This window comes from Phallusia mammillata, chromosome 1 (assembly GCF_965637545.1).
Source record: "Phallusia mammillata chromosome 1, kaPhaMamm4.hap1.1, whole genome shotgun sequence".
In the NCBI taxonomy this organism is placed as follows: domain Eukaryota; kingdom Metazoa; phylum Chordata; class Ascidiacea; order Phlebobranchia; family Ascidiidae; genus Phallusia; species Phallusia mammillata.
This window is the reverse complement of record NC_137252.1, coordinates 2,914,183-2,939,329: the sequence shown is the minus strand read 5'-3', so window position 1 is coordinate 2,939,329 and position 25,147 is coordinate 2,914,183. Positions and strand designations below refer to the sequence as shown.

Below are 25,147 nucleotides of genomic sequence, written 5' to 3'. Positions count from 1 at the left end.
GGCATTTGACATACACCTTTCCTGGCAAACTAAGCAACGATATTCCTCTGTAGTTCGTACATTCCTTACGATTGCCTTTTTGAAAATTGGAATAACTACGCCCGTTTGCCAGTCTTTAGGTGTCTTGCGAAGTTTCCACGCCACTTGACACACTTGTGTTAACCACAGAATTCCTTCCCGTCCCAGAGCTTTCAACATTTCAGGTCGGATTTCATCTTAACCAGCTGACTTTCCGGATTTTAGCACTCGTACTGCTATTGCAACTTCGGCTGCTGTGAAGACTTAACTAGGAAAATTTGTCCATTAAACAGAACCAAGTTGTAAGTTGGGCCGAGCTCGGGTTCGGGCCGGGTTCGGGCTGAGTTTTCCTTCTAATAACGGGTTTGATTCAGGCCTTGACTTTACGCATTTTTTGAATAAATGTAATTAGCTAAGTATAGCCAGTTGCTGTACCTAACCTATTGTCAAACAGCCCTAAAACGCCTTGTTTAAGACCAGCTGCTATTGTGTTTGTTGTCTTGGTCTTTCCTGATGCTTCAGTGTACCTGTCAATCAAACTTTCGGGACTAAACGGGATTCCAAAAACGATTCGGCTTCCGGTCAGGTTCGGGCTTCATTTTATAGGACCATTTAAGCAGAACTCAATGCAGCCATTTTTATGGCTTGCAAAAAGCCAGTTCCTTTTTTGGCTTATTTTAGGCCAAAATGACTTAAAGCAAGCCACTTTGGCCTAAAATAGACTTGTGGCGACCTCTCTTGCATGTGTACAATCGTGTTTATCGAAGCGTGCGTTTTGCCTTTTTCTCGCATTGTCGTTGTTGCCTTATAAGCGCGTTTTTGTTGTTGCGCGTTCTTCTATCATCGAACTGCATTGAAATAGAGCATCCGCTTTACTGGTGACCCTCCGCGGCTTCCAAACGAATTTTGAAGGTCATGGAATCAGAACACGCTGTGTCTCTTAAGCTTCCAACGTTCTGGCCGACGCAACCACGTGTTTGGCTACAGCAAGTGGAAGCTCAATTTGCTTTAAAGAAGATTGTTGCTGACGAGACTAAGTTTTACTATGTTGTGTCAGCATTAGACCAAGCTACAGCAGCTCGCTTAATTGACCTGCTTGAACGCCCACCGGCAGAAGGTAAATATACAGCAATTAAAGAAAGACTGCTTCAATCGTTTGCCCTTTCCAGACAGGAACGTGCAGCGCGTCTTTTGAACATGCCTCCTTTGGGCGACAAAAAACCATCGGCCTTAATGGATGAGATGCTTTCTCTTCTTGGAAATCACAATTCGTGTTTACTTTTTGAACACTTGTTTCTCCAGCACATGCCCGAGGATATCCGATTGGTATTGGCGCATGAAGACACACAAGATCTGCGCCAATTAGCCCAGAAGGCCGACGTATTATGGCTTTCTCGCGATCGCAACGCGGAGTTTGCTCTAAGCAAAACACGTCAAGGTAAACCCACCCGCAGTGACAACAAGAAGCCTTCCGGCATGTGCTACTTCCACTGGCGTTTTGGATCTGATGCAAACAAATGCCGTCCACCTTGTTCTTTCCAGGGAAACAGCAAGGCCGGTTGCCTTTAATGGCTGGGGCAACCGGCAATTCTTTCAGCCTTTACTTTCTCTGGGACAAAGTTTCTGGGCGTAATTTCTTGGTTGACACGGGTGCTGAGGTTAGTGTAATTCCACCCACTGGTGCTGAACGACGTGCCAACCATAAGGGTTTCTATCTTAAGGCCGCTAATGGAAGTTACATAGCTACTTACGGCTACAAATCTGTCACACTTAATTTTTCAGCTGGAGTTTTCAAATGGAGGTTTGTGTTGGCTGATGTATCGCGTCCACTGCTTGGTGCAGATTTTCTCCGTGCTAATCGTTTGTTGGTCGACATTGACAAAAAACGTCTGGTGCACTCCGAAGCGTTCACAAGTTTTCCCATGAAAAGGTCTCTTTGTCAACCGCCACAGCTTAGCACTCTTCATTCTGTGCTTTCTCCATACGACAAACTATTGCAGATGTTTCCCCAGGTAAAAATCCCCCGGTTTTCTGATACCTTGCCCAAACACGGTGTGCAACATCACATTGTGACCACAGGGCAACCTGTGCATTGCCGCGTCAGGCGCCTCTCGCCTGAGAAGTTGTTGTTGGCAAAGGCAGAATTTCAGAAGATGCTCGATTTGCGTATAGTTCGTCGGTCATCAAGCCCATGGTCTTCCCCTCTTCACATGGTAGAAAAATCTGCCGGTGGTTGGCGCCCATGTGGCGATTACCGTCGTCTCAATGAAGCCACGCAGGCTGATCGTTATTCTATACCGCATATCCACGACTTTACCGCCCGCCTTGCTGGCTGCACTGTCTTTTCAAAGATAGATTTAATACGCGGCTATCACCAGATTCCTGTAGCAGAGGCAGACATTGCAAAGACTGCTGTCATCACGCCGTTTGGTCTCTTTGAATTTCTTCGAACCCCGTTTGGGTTGAAGAATGCCGCACAAACATTTCAAAGACTAATGGATTCCATTTTTCAAGGTTTGCAGTTTCTATATGTATATCTTGATGACATTCTGGTTGCAAGTCCAGACCAGACAGCTCACATGGAACACTTAAAGCAAGTTTTTCGATGCCTTTCTAATCACGGGCTTGTTGTTAATCCCCAGAAGTGTGAGTTTGGCAAAAGCAGCATACAGTTTCTAGGCCACTTGGTCGACCAACACGGCATTAAACCTCTTCCTGCCAAAGTTGATGCCATCCGCAATTTTTCTGTGCCACGAACGGTCAAAGGCTTACAGGAGTTTTCGGGTATGCTTAACTTCTATCACAGATTCCTGCCCAACATTGCAACCATCATGAAGCCACTGTATAGTTCCTTATCTGGTAAACCAAAGGAACTCACATGGACTCTTGAGATGAAAGAAGCCTTCTGCCAAGCAAAAAATGCTCTTGCTCGTGCAACCCTGTTGCATCACCCACAGTGGCAAGCCAGCATAGCGCTTACAGTTGATGCTTCTCAAACAGCTGTTGGCGCAGTACTCGAACAGTTTACAGAAGGTCATTGGGCCCCTCTGGCGTTTTTCAGCCGTCAGCTGCGAAAACCTGAAACCAAGTACAGCGCCTTTGATCGCGAACTTTTAGCACTTCACCTGGCCATTAGGCACTTTCGTTATTTTCTTGAAGGGCGCAAGTTTGCAGCATTCACCGATCATAAACCCCTCACTTTCGCATTCAAGAAGGTTTCTGAACCATGGTCTGCTCGACAGCAACGTCATCTGTCGTGTATTTCGGAGTATACAACAGATGTCAGACACATCAGCGGCAAGTCAAACACTGTCGCAGATGCCCTTTCTAGATCGTTTGTTAATGCTCTACACAGTTCTTTGACCGATTTCGATTATAAGGCTCTGGCTGCAGCACAACAGACCGATGAAGTTCAGTCTTACCGCACTGCAGTGACTGGGTTGCTTCTTAGGGATGTTCAAATTGAAGGTTCGCCGACTACTATTCTCTGTGATGTTTCTCTTGGACGACCACGTCCTGTTGTTCCCTGCGCTTTGCAAAGGAAAGTTTTTGACGCCATCCACGGGTTGTCACATCCTTCCATCCGCACCACGAGGAAGCTTATATCATCCAAGTTTGTTTGGCATGGGCTGAAAAAGAATGTTGCGTTGTGGGCTAAACGATGCTTTGCTTGCCAACGGGCAAAAATTCAACAGCATGTTCATTCCCCACTTCTCGTTTTCAGCACGTGAACATAGACATTGTAGGTCCACTTCCACCTTGCCGCGGGTATAGGTATTTATTAACCGTCGTCGACCGTTTTACGCGCTGGCCCGAAGCCATACCCATGGAAGATGCTACAACCGCCACTTGCGCACGTGCTCTTACTTTCCATTGGCTTTCTAGATTTGGCATTCCCTGCCATGTATCCTCTGACCGTGGCCCTCAATTCACGTCAGATCTATGGACTTCTCTTGGGCAGCGTTTAGGTATGCATCTTCACCGCACGACGGCTTTCCACCCTCAAGCGAATGGTCTTGTGGAACGCTTCCACCGCCACCTAAAGAGTGCATTAATGGCTCGATTAACGGGATCCAATTGGCTAAACGAGTTGCCGTGGGTGTTGCTTGGGATACGCACCGCCCCCAAAGAAGATTTGAATGTTTCGTCTGCCGAATTGGTTTACGGCACTCCTTTAACGGTGCCTGGTGATTTTCTGGCCACTGAAGATACTTCCGTTGCAACTTTTTTGCCAACGTTGCGAGATACTCTGCAACGCCTTTTGCCCCAACCGATGTCACGTCACTGCAACCCTCGCGTGTCCATCCCTTCAACGCTGAAGGGCAGTCCTTATGTGTTTGTCCGTCGTGACACTCACCGACCTCCTCTGACCCCACCGTACGATGGTCCGTACAAGGTCCTTCATACGTCGGACAAAACGTTTACGTTGGACATGGGCGGTCGTCCGCAGACGATTTCTATTGACCGATTGAAGCCCGCCCACGTAGATTTGACCGCACCTGTACCAGTCGCGCATCCTCCGGCCAGAGGACGACCAAGACGGAATGTGCATCCCCCGCAACGCTACCAAGCGTGACGCATGCCCGCTTCTGGAGGGGGTCCTGTGGCGACCTCTCTTGCATGTGTACAATCGTGTTTATCGAAGCGTGCGTTTTGCCTTTTTCTCGCATTGTCGTTGTTGCCTTATAAGCGCGTTTTTGTTGTTGCGCGTTCTTCTATCATCGAACTGCATTGAAATAAAGCATCCGCTTTAGACTGACATTTTTTCTAGCATGCGTGGCTTTTATTTGTTTTTCACTGCTAACTTTCGCTGACAGTACAGCAATTCTGTGCACACAATTTCGTTTTGTTCCTTGATCAAATATAAGCAGTATTGTTGACACAGAACAGGACAATTAAATTTCTATTTGCTGGCGGACGTTTTAGTCGGTTTAATTCAAACTGCATCCAATTTTAAAGGTTGAAAACCACAAAGTTTGTCGCACCCTTTTTCTACATCCTTTACCGTTTGGGCAGTTAAAAGTGTGTTTGGTTTACAGCGGCAATTTAATTAAGTATAAGCAAGATTTTTCTCAGATGGGTCATTGCTCTTAGCCGATTGTACTGTTTTTTGGTGTCGGTTAACAGGGGAATTTGAAAATTGTGCTGCCAAGAAAAATGTTTTTAAATTGGCACAAAAAGTGGCTTGCTATCTGCACTGACTCACTATTAAAAAAACATTTTCTCGAGAGACTTAATTACATTGTGGTGAACAAGTAAGCTCTACTAGCTCAGCTAAAACCAAAACAGGTTTATGATTTAATTAGTTTGCTTCTGAATCTGTTTGCTGGATTTTCTGTTTTTGCATCTGCATAGAAAAACGACGTAAGTTTCATTGCAAAGATATTGTTATCAACTTAAACATGAATAAGCTGTTGCTGTCATCATTTGCAGTGCTTGCATTTGCCTCAATTGGTAAGTGGAGTATGATAAAGTTTACCAAAATTTATGTTTGTTGTGCTTTAGCCAGAACTTCCAGACTCAGAAATGCTTTCTACTTGATTTTACAGCTTCGGCAATAAGATGTTACAATTGCACTTTTACTGAACCACATGTACCGGGTGTGAGTGACCAAACATGCAGAGGACCAAACCCAGATTGCATCACATCTTATAGATTGTCTTACTGGGATTAACTACTGTGCGACTGTTGTAAGCACAGCACCTGGTATGTGTTTAGCTTTCAGTGCAAGTAGCCTAATTAACATTAAAAATCATAAACCGTTTTCATGATGCTTTTTCTCACCAACTGTCAGTCGTTTAAGATTGAAAAAGTTTGTTTTGTCTTGTTTTTTTAAAGCAAACTTAAAACAAGCAACACTTTTAACAACACTACTGTTTTTAGCTGGCCTCTTTACAGCAACTGCCGTAATAAGGACGTGCGGTGGAGACCCAGCTAATGCTGCTTGTCAGAATGTAGGAATTACAAATGTGTACCTATATCTGCGACACAGGTGAGAGAAAATATTTCACACATTTAAAGTAGGAACCTTTAATTTTCTGTAGAGCTTTTATGGGATCTGCTGTAACTATCGATACCTAAAGTTATGTTCTACTAGAAAACAAAAGCAGTACAAATCAAGACGTTAAAGAACGATACCAAATGTGATAGCGACATTTTGGAGTCAAATTTTGCTAACAAAAACTTTCTAGTTGACAGACACCTAATATGATGTGCGCCTTACATTAGTTTATGTATGCTGAAGCATAGCAGCAATATTTATATTATATGCACAGGACCAGTTTATAATCAACCGAATAACAAACCCCGCAAATCCTGAATACCTTTTTTTAATTTCTATCACTTTGCTATGGCTGTCGTACAGTATTACATGGTCCAGTATAAGACATTGCATTGGAAAAGATTTTATTTTGTACATTTCTGACAACCACGGCAATGTTTCAGGATTGGTTGCTCAAATTAGATGGTAATGGGGCAGGATAAAGGGAATGATAATTTATTGCGTTTGAGTTGGCATTAATAATACTCAGTTCACTTTCTTCATCAGAGCGTGTTTTGCTCAATGTTGCCTAACGTTCTATTTATCCAGTGTAAGTGAGCTTTTATGCTACAGAGAGTAAAACTTGCTTGGCGTGTTTGTCTACCAAACGGTATATTTAAACAAACTATTGGGAAAGAGGAAGTTAACACTGCATTATTAACAAAGCAATTACAGAAAGTTTTAATGTCTTTTGTGCTTTCAAAGCAATTTGTAAGTGACTAAACAAGGTCGAAAGTTTGCTAAATTAGTCAAGGCTTTAAATGACAACATAGATTTCGGACCAGGAGTTGACATTCGTTGCGTTAATTCTTTGTTTGTTTTTGGTTTCCAGATGGCTGCAACACAATCAACGGATCGGGCAAGGCCAATCTGAACCTCCTCGTCATGATGATGACTTCGTTTGTTGGATTTCTCGTCAGCAAGCAGTAAATTTCACGATGACCGATCTTAAATAAGCCAAACATGTCATGTAATAATTTGGTTTCAAAGCTGTAGTTTACATTTCTTGTCATTTAAATGATTTTAACCAATGATTTAGACTTCCAATGACTTTAGCATTTTAGGTGCTTCATTGTCTTACTGATAATGCTGAAGTGTAATCAAAACTCGCAATAAATTTGACACAATATTATTGGGAAAATTTGTCGATCGGATGATTACGTCAAAGTAATGATTACCAAAGTACATCAAAGATTGAATTGACTAAAATAAACACAGTAGGCGAAACGCAGGGAGCATTTTTATGATTCTTGGCATCATCTTGGTGATGTCGTGTTCTGAGCTACACTGATGCGAGGAATTCTCTTTTTCTTGTTTGATTTGGGAGAATTACTTCGTGGGCAAGCGAAAAAATTACGAATCTTTATTCTCTGTTTTGTACGCTTGGGGTGCTAGAGGTGCTTGTTTGATTTTGCTAATGACACGGTGACGTTTTTTATGATTTTACGGGAGATGAGTCTGAATTGGATTTGTTGTTGGATTGAACAGGAGAGGAATGGTCTTTCAACATGTTACCCCCTAAGAACTTGAGTGTCGTTGCCCGACTTTACTAGGTTATACAGTAAATATCTTGTAACCAGCTGCACTAAGAGAAGTTTCCATTCATAACAGTGTGCCATAAGTTAAATTCACACGGTATTTTTAAAAGTATCTTTTACTTGTGATGGAGCATTATTATTAATTAAAGCAATGAGAACTTTAAAGCGAAGAAGAGTAATAAACCATCAAGACACAAAAAACGGAATGAGACACAAAAATCTACACTACATCACCGCTTAATCAACACAAATACGTCGAATTTACATTACAAAAACTTTCGTAAAATAATACAAGGTAATTTGAAGCTAAATTATTGAAAGAGGAGTCATCGTGGAAAATCAAAACTTGCTGAAGAAGAATCCAGCAACCAGAGTGAGCATCATGACTAGAAAGTTGAGGTTTGCTTTGCTTGATCCGCTGGTTGTGGTTACTAAAATGGTTGTGATTGTTGAAGTGGTTCTGGATATGTATCCTGCAGTAGTTCCAGGTACTAAAAAAGATCAAATAAAATGTAGCAGGTCAAGCATTTGATTGTCTGGGTAAAATAATCGAGGGTTGGAATTACTTTCTTAACGGGACATAAGCAACGCCGTTTTTTCTGGTACGTTGGTTGTATTATTAGTTGACAACTGTTTAACGATCATAAAAACTTTTTATCGACCTGTAGAAACAGCAAGCAAATGAAGAACCAGAGAATAAAAATACAAACTTTACCTTGTGGGTTGGTTGGATCAGGATTTTCTGAAAAACAAACATTAAACCCGTTACTTAAAAAGATATTGACCTATGTAGTAGGAAGCGAAACATCGTTGAAGAAATGTTAGAATCATTTAACAATTTACCTGTTCCGTTGCTTGTGTTGCAACCGTCTAAAAAACAATAAAACCACATAAAGTTTTGGCACAAGGTTTTGAACGCACATAGTTTGACCCAAACTATATAGATGCAGGTTACAATATTTTGGGGCTTTCAATGTAGTTTCATGGCTTTACGCCTTTTAAGATTTCCAAAACTGCTTAAAGTGTATGTTGTGTTCTCCTACCTGTGTCACACACATAATAGCACACGGTTCCCCAGGCATACTGTCACATTGTTCAGCTTGTGGATCATCCCCGCATGTCCTTACAACTTCCCATGTCGTGGTACCTAAAGACATAAGTGAAGCTTTTGTTTAATGGAGTGAAAAACCAGCAGCATTTCAAAACAAAGGGAAGATAAGTTTCCGCTCGAAAATGTCCACTTCTGTATTTATTCAAGAGACAATGGTTGTAATAAAAAAACATTAGTTGAGATGACTTCGCTCGGCACAAGAAATCGTAGCAGCGTAATGGCGCTAAAATGTTAACCAAGCTGAAAACAACTGTGCCGCGTAAAGGTGTTATAAAGCGCGACATGTGAAGAGCACATTCCGTGGTTGGATCTCAAACAAATCTTTGTGGCCAGGCGTTACGTGACAGAAACTCGTGGAAATCACATAAACCATATGCTCCATAAGTTTAATGGTGAAAATAACGGCCCAAATAGACGTAAAAAGCGACATGCTTTATTGTTCAAACGTTTCGGCAAATGCTCATGCCATCATCAGTGATATGAAGGCCACATTGAACAATAAAGCATGTCGCTTTTTACGTCTATTTGGGCCGTTATTTGCACCATTAAACTTATGAACAGATCCGTATATAGTGTTCCATATGCTCCATGTTGTAAAAAGACGCAATCAGTTTTTGGTTTATATGTTACAACATGCTCGTAAACAAACTGGCACTTACATGTGACCCAGCCTACAATCGTCAAACAGTGATTGAAATTAGCAGAGCAGTTTGTGAGATGTTTTGCATCTGGGTTTGGACCCTCACACGTATTCTCGGTAATGACCGGTATATGAGGCTCTGAGAAGTGACATTCATAACATTTGATACCCGAAGCTAAAAAGCAAATTGTTACTGGCACGTTCACACAGCACAACGTAGTTAAGTTTTTGTACATTAGATGTAAACTTTGGTATTGAAACAAATGGTAAAATTATAAAACAGCAATAAACAATTACAAATATATACCTATCCTACTAAAATTAACTGTGCAAATTAAAATCTAGTGAAATGAAAAGAATATAACTATCAGTTTCCAACAGTCCCAGCAGCTACCACTTTTATACTTTTATCTGTCAATAAAAAGCATAATCTGGCATACATCATGCTTTAATTTTAACCGTTTTCTGTGAGTTGTAATTCCGATCGTCTTTTTTGTTTCGTGTTCGTGTTTTAACATTTGAATATATCGCGCCTAAATTAACACTTGGTCAATTTTGTGTCATAGTGCACCTGAGGAAATTTTATTTGCGGGTCGGACTCGGCTTTGCATTTTAGGTTTTTACGGGAAAAAGGTTTACAAGTATAAAAGAATCATTCAAAGTTTCCAGCCTTTACTGTCGTTTTTACTATTGTAAAATTTCACTTTATTGATTTTGTTTGTGCAAATCTGTGGTCACGATTTGTGCTATCGAATAACCTAGACTTTGCAATACAGCAGATGAATCTACTACACATTCTTGAAACCTTTTAAGGCAAACAAATGCCCGAACAGTCTAAAACGCAACTAACTCATACAGATGCAACAATAATCAACCCGATTAAAACTTATGTTGGCGAGACTCACGGTAGATAAACCAGTAATGAAAAACGAATTTCGTTCCAAGGAAGAAAAACGTTTTAAAAAACAAGTAACTTTTTAGTTTTGTTTCTGACGGGATTGCAACGTTTTCGAGTACAACTCCTAAATTTTGTTTCTGTCAAGCGCGTTAAACCGTTTGGTGAAAAAATAGGCAACATTTTTATTCCACCTACCTAACGAGCCAAATGAAAGCACTGCAAAAGCCAACAGCACAAGGTATTTAATCTTTTAATTTTAAAACTTTCACTTCGTAATGAAACCTGATGTTTAATTGTTAACCTGTAGTTGTTGAAAAACAAACAAAATTTAAAACAACAAGTTTCTAATGGGTGGAAAATTTTAACTGGCGCTGATAGCTTTTATTTTAAACGAATATCGGTTTTGCACTAAGATTTACTGGTACAAACAAATTAAGCAAAGAGTTAATAAATAATTACTTTGCAATCCTATGTTCTACGTTTTATTTGTTTTATTTTCATGATAAAATGCAGGAACTGATCCAACATCTTGCTACCATACAAACGTGTCCAAATTCCCTACTTAATTGGAACTGCACAGAAAACGTCCAAATGATGTTTTATGCTGCCAATACAATATTTATAAGCATCGTTTCTCCTTTTTCATCGTTAATAGACGTGCTGAGTGGTTTTGTTGTGTTTGGATTTGTGCTGTTTTTAATCACTTTCTCAGTTGCAATTTATTCAAAAAGAAAAAAAGGAGGAACGCTGCACTGACATCACTGTGTCGTGGATGCCTTCTTCTGCGGAAGAACGCCCACAATCAATTGTTTTGTTAAGAAACTTAAAAATTACGTTAGTGCAACGTTCCTCCTTTTCTTCCTTTTGCATAAATTGCAACTGTTTTGTTAAAAATCTTAAAAAGACGTTGGCGCAAAACTTTACTTTTGTTATTTTGAAACAACCACGAGCAAGAAATGTAGTCAAATAGGAATCTACCAAAGATGCAGAGTTTTCCTACTTGATTCAAAAAGTCGATTATGTCAAAAATCCACATTAACATTTCTCGATATTTAAGCAATATTTGTGTCAATACTGTTTTATATTACTTTTTTTTACTTTCTCACTTGTTTCATTTATTGTTGAGGCTTTGTCATAATTATTGTTAGAGTTTTGAGGCAATATTATTAAATACAGCATCATTTCGATACGAAAATAATTCAACTTTCGTCACTGTTGAAAGTGAAAGTAATTGCTTTCGTCCAAGACAAACGACTTCTTTTCATTGGAACGCTTGGTGTGCAGACTGGATGTTCAACTCAAACTGTTTTTAGCAGGTCATTTTTTGGTTCTAATATACGCAAAAAAGCAGAAAGATTTTGAAAACCTTCAATTACGCTTTTCATCATAATACGTCAGCTGGCCTATAGAATGCAAATCGAATCAAGAAGGATTCCCAAGCAATCATGTCGTGCTTGCTGGTCTCCGTTAACTGAAAAACAATGATGCTTTTATGGTTTTGTTTGTCATCCGATTACGAAAGGGCAAACATATTTTAACAACATGAACATATATTATGTTATAATTGGGAATTATAAAACGTAAACATAGCTAAACACAAACATGTGCCCGGGAAATCTATAAGCTATTGAATCACAGCATGCTGCCAGGCATAATATCAAGTTTATAGAGCTATTGTGGCAAATGTACTTTACTCCGACGTTTCGACGTCTTATACAGGTCGTTTTCAACAGGGTAAATAAAACTGAATGCGAGTCGCATTAGCTTATGTAGCAATCCACCATAAAAAAGTACGTTGCCGTGAGACAATTGATTGCAAAGTCGCACTCAGTTGCGCTAAAATTTATTCGGCTTTTTAGTTTAAAAAGGTGCAGTTATAAGTCCCACTAATATAGTAAGAAGCTTCTACTGTGTGTGTGGCATTGCAACGCTAAATAAAACAAATTTCTGGGTCGATTTAAGAAAGTTTGAGATGTATCGGTTTTATTTGACACAAACACTTGTTTGTTTAAATACTATATATTTCCTTCGTTTTTCAGTAACTTTTAATTACCCGACCAACAGAAACAGTTTCTATGGGTTAATAATTCATTCAATTGTAGGTTTGAAGCAAATTAATTTGTTTTTTTATGTTTAAACATTTCACACTATTGCAAATGGTTTACAGGAGTACCTTTAGTCTACCAATCTGGTTTTAATGAAAACAAAATCAATCTTTTATAACGCAAAATTATCAGTTAACAAACTTAACCACAACATCATGATTTTCCAGCTTCAGGAATCAGATGTTACAGTTGCTCTTTACTGACTTTCCACAACCGGGCATAAGAGAACCAACATGTAAGAACCGAACCCGCTGAAACTCATCTTATTAATTGTCCACGGGTCAACTATTGTATGGCCATAACTAGCACCGTTACCGGTATGTGCTTTTTTGTGAGTGTCCGTAAGTAGTAGGTGAATGCCGTATACTTTTTCAGGTTAAATGCTTTTTGTAGCAGTCCTTCCATACGGCCGTGTTGCCATGTTCAAATATAAATTTTTATTGCTACACATTTGCTGCTATTTAAAGGTCGAACCGCGATAAAATTTCAGTTTTAAAACCGTTGCCGACCCGTAGTAAAAGACTTAATTAACAAAGAATATAATTGTGTTGGTGTCAAAGGTGGTAGCAAATTGAACTGTACACTTCGTAAAGGCTTGTTATAGTTTCTGCAGTAGGCAAAAGAGTAATTAAAATCTGTCTTTTCGATTTTATTCTCCTAAACGAAAAAACTCAGAATGTTGTTGCATTTAAGCCGCTGGCGTTACGGCAATATTGCAAGTGCATGTGGAGGCATTCCAGGTATTACTGGTTGTGTCAACACCGCAGGTAGAAATACATGCACTATGGTTTGCAACATAGGTGAGAAAAACATTGTACAAAAATGTTATATATGTAGTCAAACTTCTCTAACTTGTACTCCTCGGCAAACCAGAGTTGTAAGACGTACTTGGCTATTGGGGTCGGGTTAGTACATCGATTTCAAAACAAGAGAGTTTAATCGGACCTGACTCGACGCTTTGCCACATTAGTGTCGTAACTTATTTTTGGTTAATCAAACAATCGTGATAAATTTGGGGGAAACGCTTATGGGTCAAAAGATTTGTGTTCATAGTTTTGTTTTGTGCTTTTCACATGGTTGCAACTCAGGCAGTGGAACAGGTAAAGACAATACGCTAATTACGTAACAAGGCTTTTCTTTAACAGTTTTAATGTTTGTTTTTCAGACAACCCCGATCTAACTAACGAACCAGGTAACTACAAAGTCCGTGTCTAGTTTTGCAATTCTCATAAAAGTTTTATTTATTGCAAACATTTTTCTGCCAGAGGTAACAATAATTTCCCTGTGGCAGCTTTATGTTTTTAGGCAATTCAAATCCTGCAACGGGATAGGTGCAAGCTAATGTCTGTGTGTTTGCTTTAGGGTTTGAATGTTTGCCAAGAGTATGTATTCCAACAGACATGTTTCAAACTAGAGGTCATGTGAGTTGAACTGCAACAATTTTTTGACTTGTTTTCCGGATGCTAACACAACCATTTTAGTTACCACAAGCAGCGGATCGTGCAAAGCAAATCTCAACTTTCTTGTCATGACGCTGACTCTGTTTGCTGCATTCGTTTTTAGCAAGTTGTAGTTTGACGATGATGGCTGTTGTCAATAGAATGGCACTACATAGCATAGATTTCTTAATTATTCTGTGATTTTGATGTGGACAGGTAAACGCTTCTAGCTCAGCTAAAAGACGAAAATGTTTCTGAATTTTTTAATCATTTTGCTTCTAACTCTGATGGATTTTCTTTTTCTTTCATCTGCAGAGAAACAAACAAAGCTTAGGTTTCATTGCAAAGACACCATTATTAACTTAAACATGAAGAACTTGGTTCTGTCAGTATTTGCAGTGCTTGCTTTTGCCTCAACTGGTAAGTGGAGTATAATAAAGTTTACCAAAATTTTATCGCTCAAATTAAATGGATCAAATTAGCCCGGAAGATGTTTGTTGTGTTTTAGCCAGAACTTCCAGCCTCAGAAATACTTTGTACTTTACTTCATTTTACAGCTTCAGCAATCATATGTTACGATTGCATCTTTACTGACCCACATGTATCTGGTGTGGGTGACAAAACATGCAAAGGTCCAAACCCGGATGCATATCATCTCATGGATTGCCCTAATGGGACTAACTACTGTGCGACTGTTGTAGCCACAGCACCTGGTATGTGTGTAGCCTTCTGTGCAAGTAATATTTAAAATCTTAAACCATTTTTATGATGCTTTTTCACTAACTGTCAGTTGTTTAAGATTGAAATATGTTGATTTTGTCTTTTGTCCCTTGAAAGCAAACCTGAGACAAGCAACATTTTAAAGGCACTATCTTTTTCAGTTGGCCTCTTTACAGCAACTGCCGTAATAAGGACGTGCGGTGGAGACCCAGCTAATGCTGCTTGTCAGAATATAGGACCTGCAAATGTGTGTATCAATGTCTGTGACACTGGTAAGTGAAAATATTCCACACATTTAAAGTAGGAGCCTTTAATTTTCTGAACAGCTTTTTATGGATATGCTGCTGTAACAGACTATCGATAGCTAAAGTTAAGTTGTACTAAAAATAAAAACAGTACAAATATTAAATTAACACCACTTTCGCTCAACACAATTTGCCAGTTGCAAACAAAAAAATATAAGTCAAGTCGCTAAAGAACGGCACCAAATGAGTTTTGCTGATGGAATCTCGCTTATTGACAAACACCTAATGCGCTGTGCGTCTCACATTAGTTTGTGTATGTTGAAGCACAGCAGCAACATTTACTTTATATGCACGTATTTTGTCGTCAAATATCATTATTTTGAAAAAAATAAATATTTTTGGATTGTTCTGACAACCACGACAATGTTGCAGGATTTGCCACTTAAATTCGACGGTCAAGGGAAATCATAATTTATTGCGCTTTCGTCGGCAATACTAATAAATCTTTTAACTATCTTTGTCATATCGCGCTCAGTTTAATGTAGCGTTCTACTTATGCAGCGCAAGTGCGCTTTCAAGCAACAGAGAGTAACACGTGATTAGTGTATTAGTATACTTAAACTAAACGGTATGTTGACACAAGCTATTGTAAATCAGAAAGCAAACCATTTATTACTAACAAAGCAAACACAGAAAATTATTATTCTTTTGGTGCTGTCAAAACATAAAAGCGATTGGTAAGACACTATAAAGGGTCAAAAGTTTGCGGAATGAGTCAGTGAATAAAAACAAATATTTTCGACCAGGAGTTGCGCTAAAGTATTATTCGTTTTTGTTTTCCAGATGGTTGCAACACAATCAACGGATCGGGCAAGGCAAATTTGAACCCTCTCGTCATGATGATGGCCTTGTTTGCTGGATTCTTCGTCAGCAAGCAGTAAATTTCACGATGACCGATCTTAAATAAGCCAAACATGTCATGTAGTAATTTGGTTTCAAAGCTGTAGTTTATATTTCTTGTCATTTAAATGATTTTAACCAATGATTTAGACTTCCAATGACTTTAGCATTTTAGGTGCTTCTTTGTCTTACTGATAATGCTGAAGTGTGATTAAAACTCGCAATAAATTTGCCACAATATTTTAGGGAAAATTTGTCGATCGGATGATTACGTCAGAGTAATGATTACCAAAGTACATCACGGAATGTATTGAATAAAATAAAATAAACACAGTAGACGAAACGCAGTGGGATTTGCATGATGGTTATCATCTTAGTGATGTCGTATTCCAAGCTACACTGATGTGAGGAATTCTCTTTTTTATTTGTCGATTTAGGAAAATTACTTTGTGCGCAAGCGAAAACTAAAAATCTTTATCCCCTGTTTCTTAATACAAGAAACGTCAACTGGTGGCCTAATTAGGTACAAATGCGTCGCCTAGTTGGTTTTGTTGCATACACAATGCCGGGTTTTGGTTCACATCGGAAAACAGAACAAGGTCACAAATTGGTTAGTAGTAAAATATGTTTGAAAACAATTTGCCTCCATTTTGTTTTTGATGGGACATATCAGTGGTGGGTATGTGTACAGAAAAAAATTCCGACTTTTGTGTTTCAGTTGATATGCAGACTGAATGTTAAACTCAAACCAAATTGAACTTTGGCTGGTCATTTTGGTTAGGTTTCTGTTATAGCAAAATAAAAAAGAAAGATTTGAAAAGCTATAATTATGTTTTTTATTGTAATACGCCAGGTCTATGCAAATCGAATCAAGAAGGATTCCCAAGCATTCTTATGTACCTTGTCGATCGACCTGGCGTACTATAATATATGTATATATGGCGTATTTGATGGTCTGCATTAGTGATGCACCGAACCCGCCTAAAAAGGTTCGGGCCGAAACCGAATATTCGGCCATGAGGCCGAATCAGACCGAACCTAAAATCCCCGTTTTTTGGATGGTTTCAACTAAAAAAAATTGTGTTGTTGATGCGAGTGAACTCAATTTTGACAAACTAAAATTACTTTCACACTGGGTAAACTTTGCTAAACATCTAATATTTTGCAGACAACGTTGCTGGTATTTCATAGATACAACAAATAGTTAATTAATGATGTTTCGTATGGGCGTAAATGAAATTTAGGGCCTTAATTCCATGCAATAAAAAAGTTCGGTTTCGGCCGAATTTTCAAAAAAGTTCGGGCCGAAACCGGAACATTGGAAAACAGCGAATTCGGCCGAAATGTTTCGGCCAACCGAAACTTCGGTGCATCACTAGTCTGCATCGACGCTTTAGCACTGATTCGAGCACTTAATCCATGTATTTTTTGCTATATATGTATATTATCGTTGAAGAATTGAACATTATTGTAATGAAGAGTCGTTAAGTTTCAGATGTTTTAATCTTCAATAAATAACTTTTCCGGGTTGCGTTTTGTCCTTACCAAACCTGAAAGCGTGTAGTGGCTTATGAGATTTTATTGAACCTCGTTAGATGTTAGCAAATAGTACCAGGCAAATTTTAAACATCTACAACATTATATACGAAATACATTACTATTTGAAGTTGTTTATTTTTTATTACCAGCAACTCAAGAATAACTGTTAGGTTTTATTATGAAGCAAAAGTTTCGCGCATTTGCATTTTGTGCTTGTTGTTTTGCCAACCATGAGGCACTCATAGATTAAACAGACATAACTGTTTGGTTTTGATTTGTTTTTCTGAAGATTATAGTGGATCTTGTCGTACCCTCGCTGACAGTACAGAAATTCTGTTCACCCAATTAAGTTTGTCCTACATTAAATATAAGCAAAAATAGCTACAGTACGCAGTAAAGGACAATCAATTTACCATTTGCTGGGGACGTTCAATTATCACTTTTTCCGATTTTAAAAAATGGAGACGAAAAAATTCGTCGCTTTCTTTTTGTAAATCATTCCCCTCTTTTGTCATAAAATGCTCCTGAAAGGTTGTAAATATGGTCAGATTTGTTTTCATAAACTGACAGCTTGAAAAAAGATACTATAACACTAGAACCGATGTTAGAAAAGTTTACAAAATACCGACAGATGATTTTTACGGGCTATGGGTCTGAATTGGATTTGTTGTTGGATTGAACAGGTGAGGGATGGCCTTTCAACATGGTACCCCCTAAAAACTTGAGTGTCGTAGTCTGACTTTACTAGGTTATACAGTAAATGTCTTGTAACCAGCTGCACTAAGGGAACTTTCCATTCATGACAGTGTACCATAAGCTAAATTCACACCGTATTTTTGAAAGCATCTTTTTTCTTGTGATGGAGCATTATTATTAAGGCAATGGGAACTTTAAAGCGAAGAAGAGTAAAAACATCGAGACACAAAAAACGGAATGAGACACAAAAAACTACACTACGTCACCGCTTAATCAACACAAACACGTTGAAATTACATTACAAAAACTTTCGTAAAATAATGTTACAGAATTTGAAGCTAAATTATTGAAAGAGGAGTTATCGTGGAAAATCAAAACTTGCTGAAGAAGAATCCAGCAACCAGAGTGAGCATCATGACTAGAAAGTTGAGGTTTGCTTTGCTTGATCCGCTGGTTGTGGTTACTAAAACGGTTGTGATTGTTGAAGTGGTTCTGGATATGGATCCTGCAGTAGTTCCAGGTACTAAAAAAGATCAAATAAAATGTAGCAGGTCAAGCATTTGATTGTCTGGGTAAAATAATCGAGGGTTGGAATTATTTTCTTAACGGGACATCAGCAACCCCGTTTTTTCTGGTACGTTGGTTGTATTATTAGTTGACAACTGTTTAACGATCATAAAAACTTTTTACCGACCTGTAGAAACAGCAAGCAAATGGAGAACCAGAGAATAAAAATACAAACTTTACATTGTGGATTGGTTGGATCAGGATTTTCTGAAAATCAAACATTAAAACCGTTACTTAAAAAGATATTGACCTATGTAGTAGGAAACAAAACATCGTTAAGGAAATGTTAGAATTATATTAACAATTTACCTGTTCCGTTGCTTGTGTTGCAACCGTCTAAAAAACAATAAAACCACATAAAGTTTTGGCACAAGGTTTTGAACGCACATAGTTTGACCCAAACTATATAGATGCAGGTTACAATATTTTGGCGCTTTCAATGTAGTTTAATGGCTTTACGCCTTTTAAGATTTCCAAAACTGCTTAAAGTGTATGTTGTGTTCTCCTACCTGTGTCACACACATAATAGCACACGGTTCCCCAGGCATACTGTCACATTGTTCAGCTTGTGGATCACCCCCGCATGTCCTTACAACTTCCCATGTCGTGGTACCTAAAGACATAAGTGCAGCTTTTGTTTAATGGAGTGAAACAAACAGCAGCATTACAAAACAAAAGGATGATAAGTTTCCGCTCGAAAATGTCCACTTCTGTATATATTCAAGAGACAATGGTTGTAATAAAAAAAACATGAGTTGAGATGACTTCGCTCGGCACAAGAAATCGTAGCAGCGTAAGTGCGCTAAAATGTTAACCAAGCTGAAAACAACTGTGCCACGTAAAGGTGTTATAAAGCGCGACACGTGAATACACATTTATAGGATGGATGTTAATTAAACCATTACTGCCAAGCGTTACTTGAAAGAAACTCATGGAAATCTCATATGCTGTATGCTGTAATATCCATATGCTGTATGCTGTAAAAACACGCAATAAACGTTTGATATATGTGTTACAAGATGCTCGTAGACAATCTGGCACTTACCTGTGGCCCAGCCCACAACCGTCAAACAGTATTTGAAATTCGCAGAGCAGTTTGCGAGTTGTTTTGGATCTGGGTTTGGACCCTCACAAGTATACTCGGTAATGCTCGGTATGTGAGGCTCTGAGAAGTGACATTCATAACATTGGATACCCGAAGCTACAAAGCAAATTTTAAGTGAGTTACTGTCACTGGCACATTCACAGCACAAAGTAAGATTCTGTACATTGGTTTGTAAAACTTTGGTGTGTTAAATTATGTTAAAATTGTAAAACAAAAGCCATAAACATATAAAAATACCTACTCAAATGAACTGTGCAGATTAAAATCTACAGATAGGAAAAGTATATAAATATCAGGTACCAACAGTTACTTGAGCATTCACTTTAAACCTCTTAAACTTTTTGTATTTGACGGGGTTCGACCTCATGACGGTTTTAAATACAAATCCCAAATTTTGTTTGTGTCAAGCGAGTTATACAATTCAGCTAAACATTGTGCAACATTTTTATTCCACTTACCTAACGAGCCAAATGAAAGTACTGCAAATGCCAACAGTACCAGGTATTTCATGTTTTAATTAAAAATCTTTCACTCTGTAATAAAACCTAAAGTTTGATTGTTAACCTGCAGTTGTTGAAAAACAAACAAAATTTAAAACGACAAGTTTCTAAACATGTGGAAACTTTTATATGGCGCTGATTTTAAATAGATATCGTTTTACACCATAATTCACTGCTACAAAAGTTAAGCAAATAATTCTTTTGCAATCCTGTGTTTTACTTTTTATCTCTTTTATTTATAATGATCAAATGCAGGAACTGAGCCAACATCTTTCCAACAAACAATCGTTTCCAAATCCCCCTACTTAATTGAAACTGCATAGACAACGCCCTAATAATGTTTTGTCCTCCCAATGAAATATTTCCAAGCATCGAATCACCTTTTTCTTCAACATCAATAAACGTGTTTAGTAAGGAAATACGATTAATTTTTAAGGGGAGGAGCAACAATAGTAGCAAATTAGTTGCATTGATCTTAGCATGGTCTATCGGTTCACGCCCCCTACACACCCCAACTGAGCGTTTTATTGCGTGAATTGAGCTGGAAAATTCTTTGAATCGACACAATAGCAATTTACGTTGTGACATTGGAGTACACACCCCTTAAATGCCCCTGTTCTGCATTGTGGTGTTTGGATTTATGCTGTTTATTTTTAATCACTTTCTCAGATGTAATTTGGAGCCCTCAAAGCTCTGATCCAAACACAAATTTAAACAGAAATAGAAGTGACAAAGCAAGCACGAACCACAACCAATGAAGTAAACACCGGGTGGTATTTTATGAGCAACATGAATTTCGAACCAGGTTCTGAAAGTTTTGTTTGCCACTACCTAAATGGAATGTTCTCACCTGTTATACAGACGTTGGAGCAAAACTTTATGTTGGTATGCGAATGTTTTTTTTCAGAACCATCCATGGTTTTTTAGTAAACTTGTCTGCTGTTAGGTCTTATGTTAGTAGATCTTTCCTCACAAACCCAGCGCCATTGTAATCGACCAGCTTTATGTTCTACCTAAGTCAACTTGTTACAGGTTTATTTCTGTAGCTGGTTCATTGTTGAATCGGTTTAATTTAGTTTACCATGGTTGGTGTAGCGCCCATTTTTACATTAATGTGCGTTACTTCGGTATTTTCAGGAACCGATGATGCCATTTAGAAAACTGACTGTTTCTGTTTTACCAAAAGATTTTATCATTTAAGTTACTAGTTTCACTTTATACTGAACTTGGTTACTTTATGATTAGATGTAATAAGGATTGGTCCAGTAATTTTGTTGTTTGTTTATCGAATGTCAGCACAGCCTGTAAATCAACAAGTAACCTGTAAAGCCAGTCTCCTATTCCGATGTTTCATATAATATATCCATTTTAGGTGGTTTTGGGGTTTTAAAAACTTTTCACTGTAGTTGTTTGCTTTCTAGATCTGAACACAATCAGTAAGTTATATCAGACATACTACATTTCAACATTTTTGTGATACTTCTGATGTTGTTTGCTGGATTTCCCTTTAACAAGTGTTAACATCAACGGTTGATGTTTTTTGTTGTAAATAGCGTTGAAATGACCTTTAGTAACCAGTAGTTTAACTATCGTTTATCGTCGTTGCTACCAAATTCTACTTTAAAAAAGGCATATATTACTCCTCGGCCAAAACGTAACTATTTCAACTAGTTTAATCCGGCTTGGGCCAGCCATCGACCATTAATCGACGTGGTTTGCAATACACTACTCACATGCTTTATTTCGTACATAAACATGTCGTACTAAAAGTGCCATTGACGGTTAGTTGAAAGGGTGGTTCATTTTATAGTTCAATTATAAAATAAAGTGCAGGAGGTAAATCAATGCTCCCAGCAGACCACCGTCCTGCAACAAAAGAAGCTTGTGTTTAGTGTCGATTAACACGGGGAAATTTTACAGCGAAGGCAAATGTTTTTAGCAAAACGAGTTTTGTGTTATAAGGTAGTAATGTTGCTTGACTCACTATAAACATTCCATGACTAACTATAAAGATTCCATACCGTTAATGAACTTGTTTATTTGGAAGGTTTGAGTCGGACTGGTAAGTGCCACGCCAGTGAGAAGAGGTAAATGTTTGTGAAATAAACGTGGTTTGAGCAGTAATCATTTTTCTCCATGACAGCAATCAAAACAAGTCAAATGATAGAATTATAAATAAAAAACAATTTGCGAAACGTTTTAATATTTTTTACAGGGTTTACAGAATTAGTCAAACTTTTAACCATTTGCTTTTGTTCGGTAAAGCGCTATCGAAAATATGTTGTTTTAATTTATGTTTGTTACAGCCACTGCAGATAAACAACCAAAACCTAAGTTTTTTATTTCCAAAGTTAACACCTAAATTGAAACATGAAGAACCTGATTCTGTCAGCATTTGCAGTGCTTGTATTTGGTTCAGTTGGTAAGTGAAAAAACGTTTTTAAAAATCCAACTATTCAAGTCGGATAAAATGCATTACAGGGGGCTGGAAAACGTTTATTTTGTTTGAGCCAGAGCTTTACAAGTCAGAAACGCTTTTTGTTTCATTTCACAGCTTCAGCAATTAGATGTTACACTTGCACTTTTTCTGACCCACCTACGCCGGGTTTCGAGAACCAATCATGTAAAGGTCCAAACCCAGATACATCTTATCTTGTTGATTGTCCTGGCACTAAGTACTGTACGACTGTTGCAACTAAAGGTTCCGGTAAGTGTTTAGCCTTCTGCGCAAGCAATTATCATTGAATATCACAAACCACTTTAAAGATGATCAAAAGATTATCCATTTCATGGTATAATTACAAAACATCAGTAGTCTCATGTTTCGGATCACAAATTTGTTGTTTTTTACTTCTTACTTATGCAAACTGTGACAAGCACAACTTTAAATAAGCCATCTTTTTCAGTTGACGGCGTTACAGCAACTGTGGTAATAAGATCGTGCGGAGGAGAACCAGCTATTTCTGGTTGTGTGGAACTAGGACCTGCAAATGTGTGCACCAATGTCTGCGACACAGGTAAGAGAAAATATTCCAAACATTTAAAACAGTAACCCACAATTCTCTGAACAGTATTTTGGAATCTGCTGCTGTAACATACTGTCGATATCTTAAGAAATTTAGTATACCAGATTTAATCCCTAAAACCGTGGATGGATAAAGGGAATTATAGTTCATTGCGTTTGCGTCGGTCATAATTTTTAACTAACTTTATCAGGATGTGCTAGGTTTATTATGGTATATTGAACCAAGCTTTTGTGGAAGAGACAGCTAACACTGCAAAGACAGTAAATTGTCATTTCTTTTGTGATGTCTTTTAGGGGCGAGCTAGGTTTAATGTAGCCTAACGTTTGATTTATCCAGCGTAAGTGAGCTTTCACACTACAGAGAGTAAAACTTGGCTGATGTAACTTATTTGTCAACCAAATGGTGTATTGGAACAAGCTTTTGTTAAAGAGAAAGCTAACATTGCATTACTAACAAGGTAGTAAAAAGTCATTCCCTTTGTGCTGCCTCGGAGCAGAAACACGAATTGTAATTGTCAACAAAAGATCAAAAGTTTGTTGAATACGTCAGGGCTTTAGGAGACAGCAATTATTTTGGACCAGGAGTTGTTTTTGGTTTTCAGATGGTTGTAACACAACCAACGGATCAGGCAAAGTGCATTTCAACTTTCTCGTCATGTTGGTGACTCTGTTTGCTGGATTCCTCGTCAGCAAGCTGTAAATTTCGCGATGACCGCTCTTAAATAAGCTGCACATGTGATGCAATAATTTGGTTTCAAACCTGTAATTTATATTTCTTGCTATTTAAATGATTTTAACCAGTGATTTAGACTTCCAATGACATTTTTTTTTAATGCGATGATAACTAGTATTGTTTACCAAAGTACATCAAATAATGTTTTTAACGAAATAAAATAAACGCAGCAGACGAAACACAGGGAGAGTTTCATGATTATTATTATCAAAATGACGTCTATATCTAAATGATTTTGAGCTAAACTGATGTGAAGATTTCTCTTTTTTCCTTGTCGATTTTTTTATTGTATTTTTCGACAGTCAGGCGGCAGTCCGAGAACTGAAAATTGCCCTTTCTTTGTCGTTCACGGTGTTCGAACCCAGGATACTTCCGGGTTGTCGAAAAATACAATATAAAAAGGATGGGTCCAGTAATTTTGCTGTTTGTTTTTCGGATGTCACCACAGCCAGTAAATCATCAAGTAATCTCTAAAGCCTCTCTCTGAAGTAGTGTTAAAACGATCTTTGGTAACTAGAAGTTTAACTGTCGTTTAACGTCGTTTCTACCAACGTCTAGTTTAAAAGGAGTTATAGCTTTTATTGTTCGCCAAATTAATCGACTATTAAGCAACGTGGTTTGAAATACACTCCGTACATCATCAAGTCGTACAGAAAGTAGACGCGAGATTTTTTTATGAGATATGTCATTGTATGAATAGACCACCGCCCTGCAACAAAAGAAGCTTGTGTTTAGTGTCGACCAACACGGGAAAACTTTAAAGCCCAGGCCAAGATAGTAATGTTTTACCCAAGATAGTAATGTTATATGACTCACTATAAACATTCAATGACTTACTGCAGCATAAAGATTCGTGTTAGAGTAACTGTTCTTGGAAGGGATTGCGCGAGTTATCCAAATAATTCTGGTTGTAAGACTGTAGGAATTGTAAACGAGTGTACCTATTATTGCGACACAGGTAAGTGAAAATATTCCACAACATTCAAAACAGTAACCTAAATTTTTCTGAATAGCCTTTTATGGGATCAGCTGCAGTAATGTACTGTCGGTATCTTAAGTTGGGTTGTTTTAAATACAAAAGCAACATAAGTGATCTTTCATGTTGCAAAGAGGAACAGTGGGTCGGTGTATTTGTCAACCAAACGGTGTATTGACACAAGCTTTTGTGGAAGAGAAAGCTACACATTTATTACTAACATGGCAAAGACCGTAAAAAAGACCGAGTACTGTAAGAATGAAATAAAACAACAACGAACACAGTAAACGAAACACAGAGGCTATTTTGAAAATGGTTATCATCTTTATGATGTCTTCTTTTGAGCTACACT

The 25,147-nt window shown here is 38.2% G+C and overlaps 2 protein-coding genes and 2 long non-coding RNA genes across 5 annotated transcripts; 3 read left to right on the top strand and 1 right to left on the bottom strand.

Annotated features, from left to right (window-relative positions):
• Positions 1-873: 873 nt before the first annotated feature.
• LOC145208999 (uncharacterized) lies at positions 874-1,611 on the top strand. Its single transcript, XM_080079251.1, has one exon. The coding sequence runs from the start codon at positions 934-936 to the stop codon at positions 1,585-1,587; it is 654 nt and encodes a 217-aa protein (XP_079935377.1). The 5' UTR covers positions 874-933; the 3' UTR covers positions 1,588-1,611.
• A 2,233-nt stretch (positions 1,612-3,844) lies between these two features.
• LOC145212774 (uncharacterized) lies at positions 3,845-4,594 on the top strand. The gene has a single exon (XM_080081060.1). The coding sequence runs from the start codon at positions 3,845-3,847 to the stop codon at positions 4,592-4,594; it is 750 nt and encodes a 249-aa protein (XP_079937186.1).
• A 949-nt stretch (positions 4,595-5,543) lies between these two features.
• On the top strand, positions 5,544-7,318 carry LOC145233689 (uncharacterized). Its single transcript, XR_013861164.1, has 3 exons — positions 5,544-5,724; positions 5,902-6,010; positions 6,891-7,318. It is a non-coding gene; the product is annotated as an uncharacterized LOC145233689 (long non-coding RNA).
• Positions 7,319-7,755: 437 nt separating this feature from the next.
• Positions 7,756-8,873, bottom strand: LOC145233672 (uncharacterized). 2 transcript variants are annotated; one of them, XR_013861158.1, is made up of 4 exons: positions 8,640-8,868; positions 8,440-8,466; positions 8,312-8,338; positions 7,756-8,087 (listed from the first exon to the last, which is right to left on the bottom strand). It is a non-coding gene; the product is annotated as an uncharacterized LOC145233672 (long non-coding RNA). The 2 variants fall into 2 exon arrangements; XR_013861160.1 differs by lacking the exon at positions 8,440-8,466 and having other exon boundaries at positions 8,640-8,873.
• Between the last annotated feature and the right edge of the window lie 16,274 nt (positions 8,874-25,147).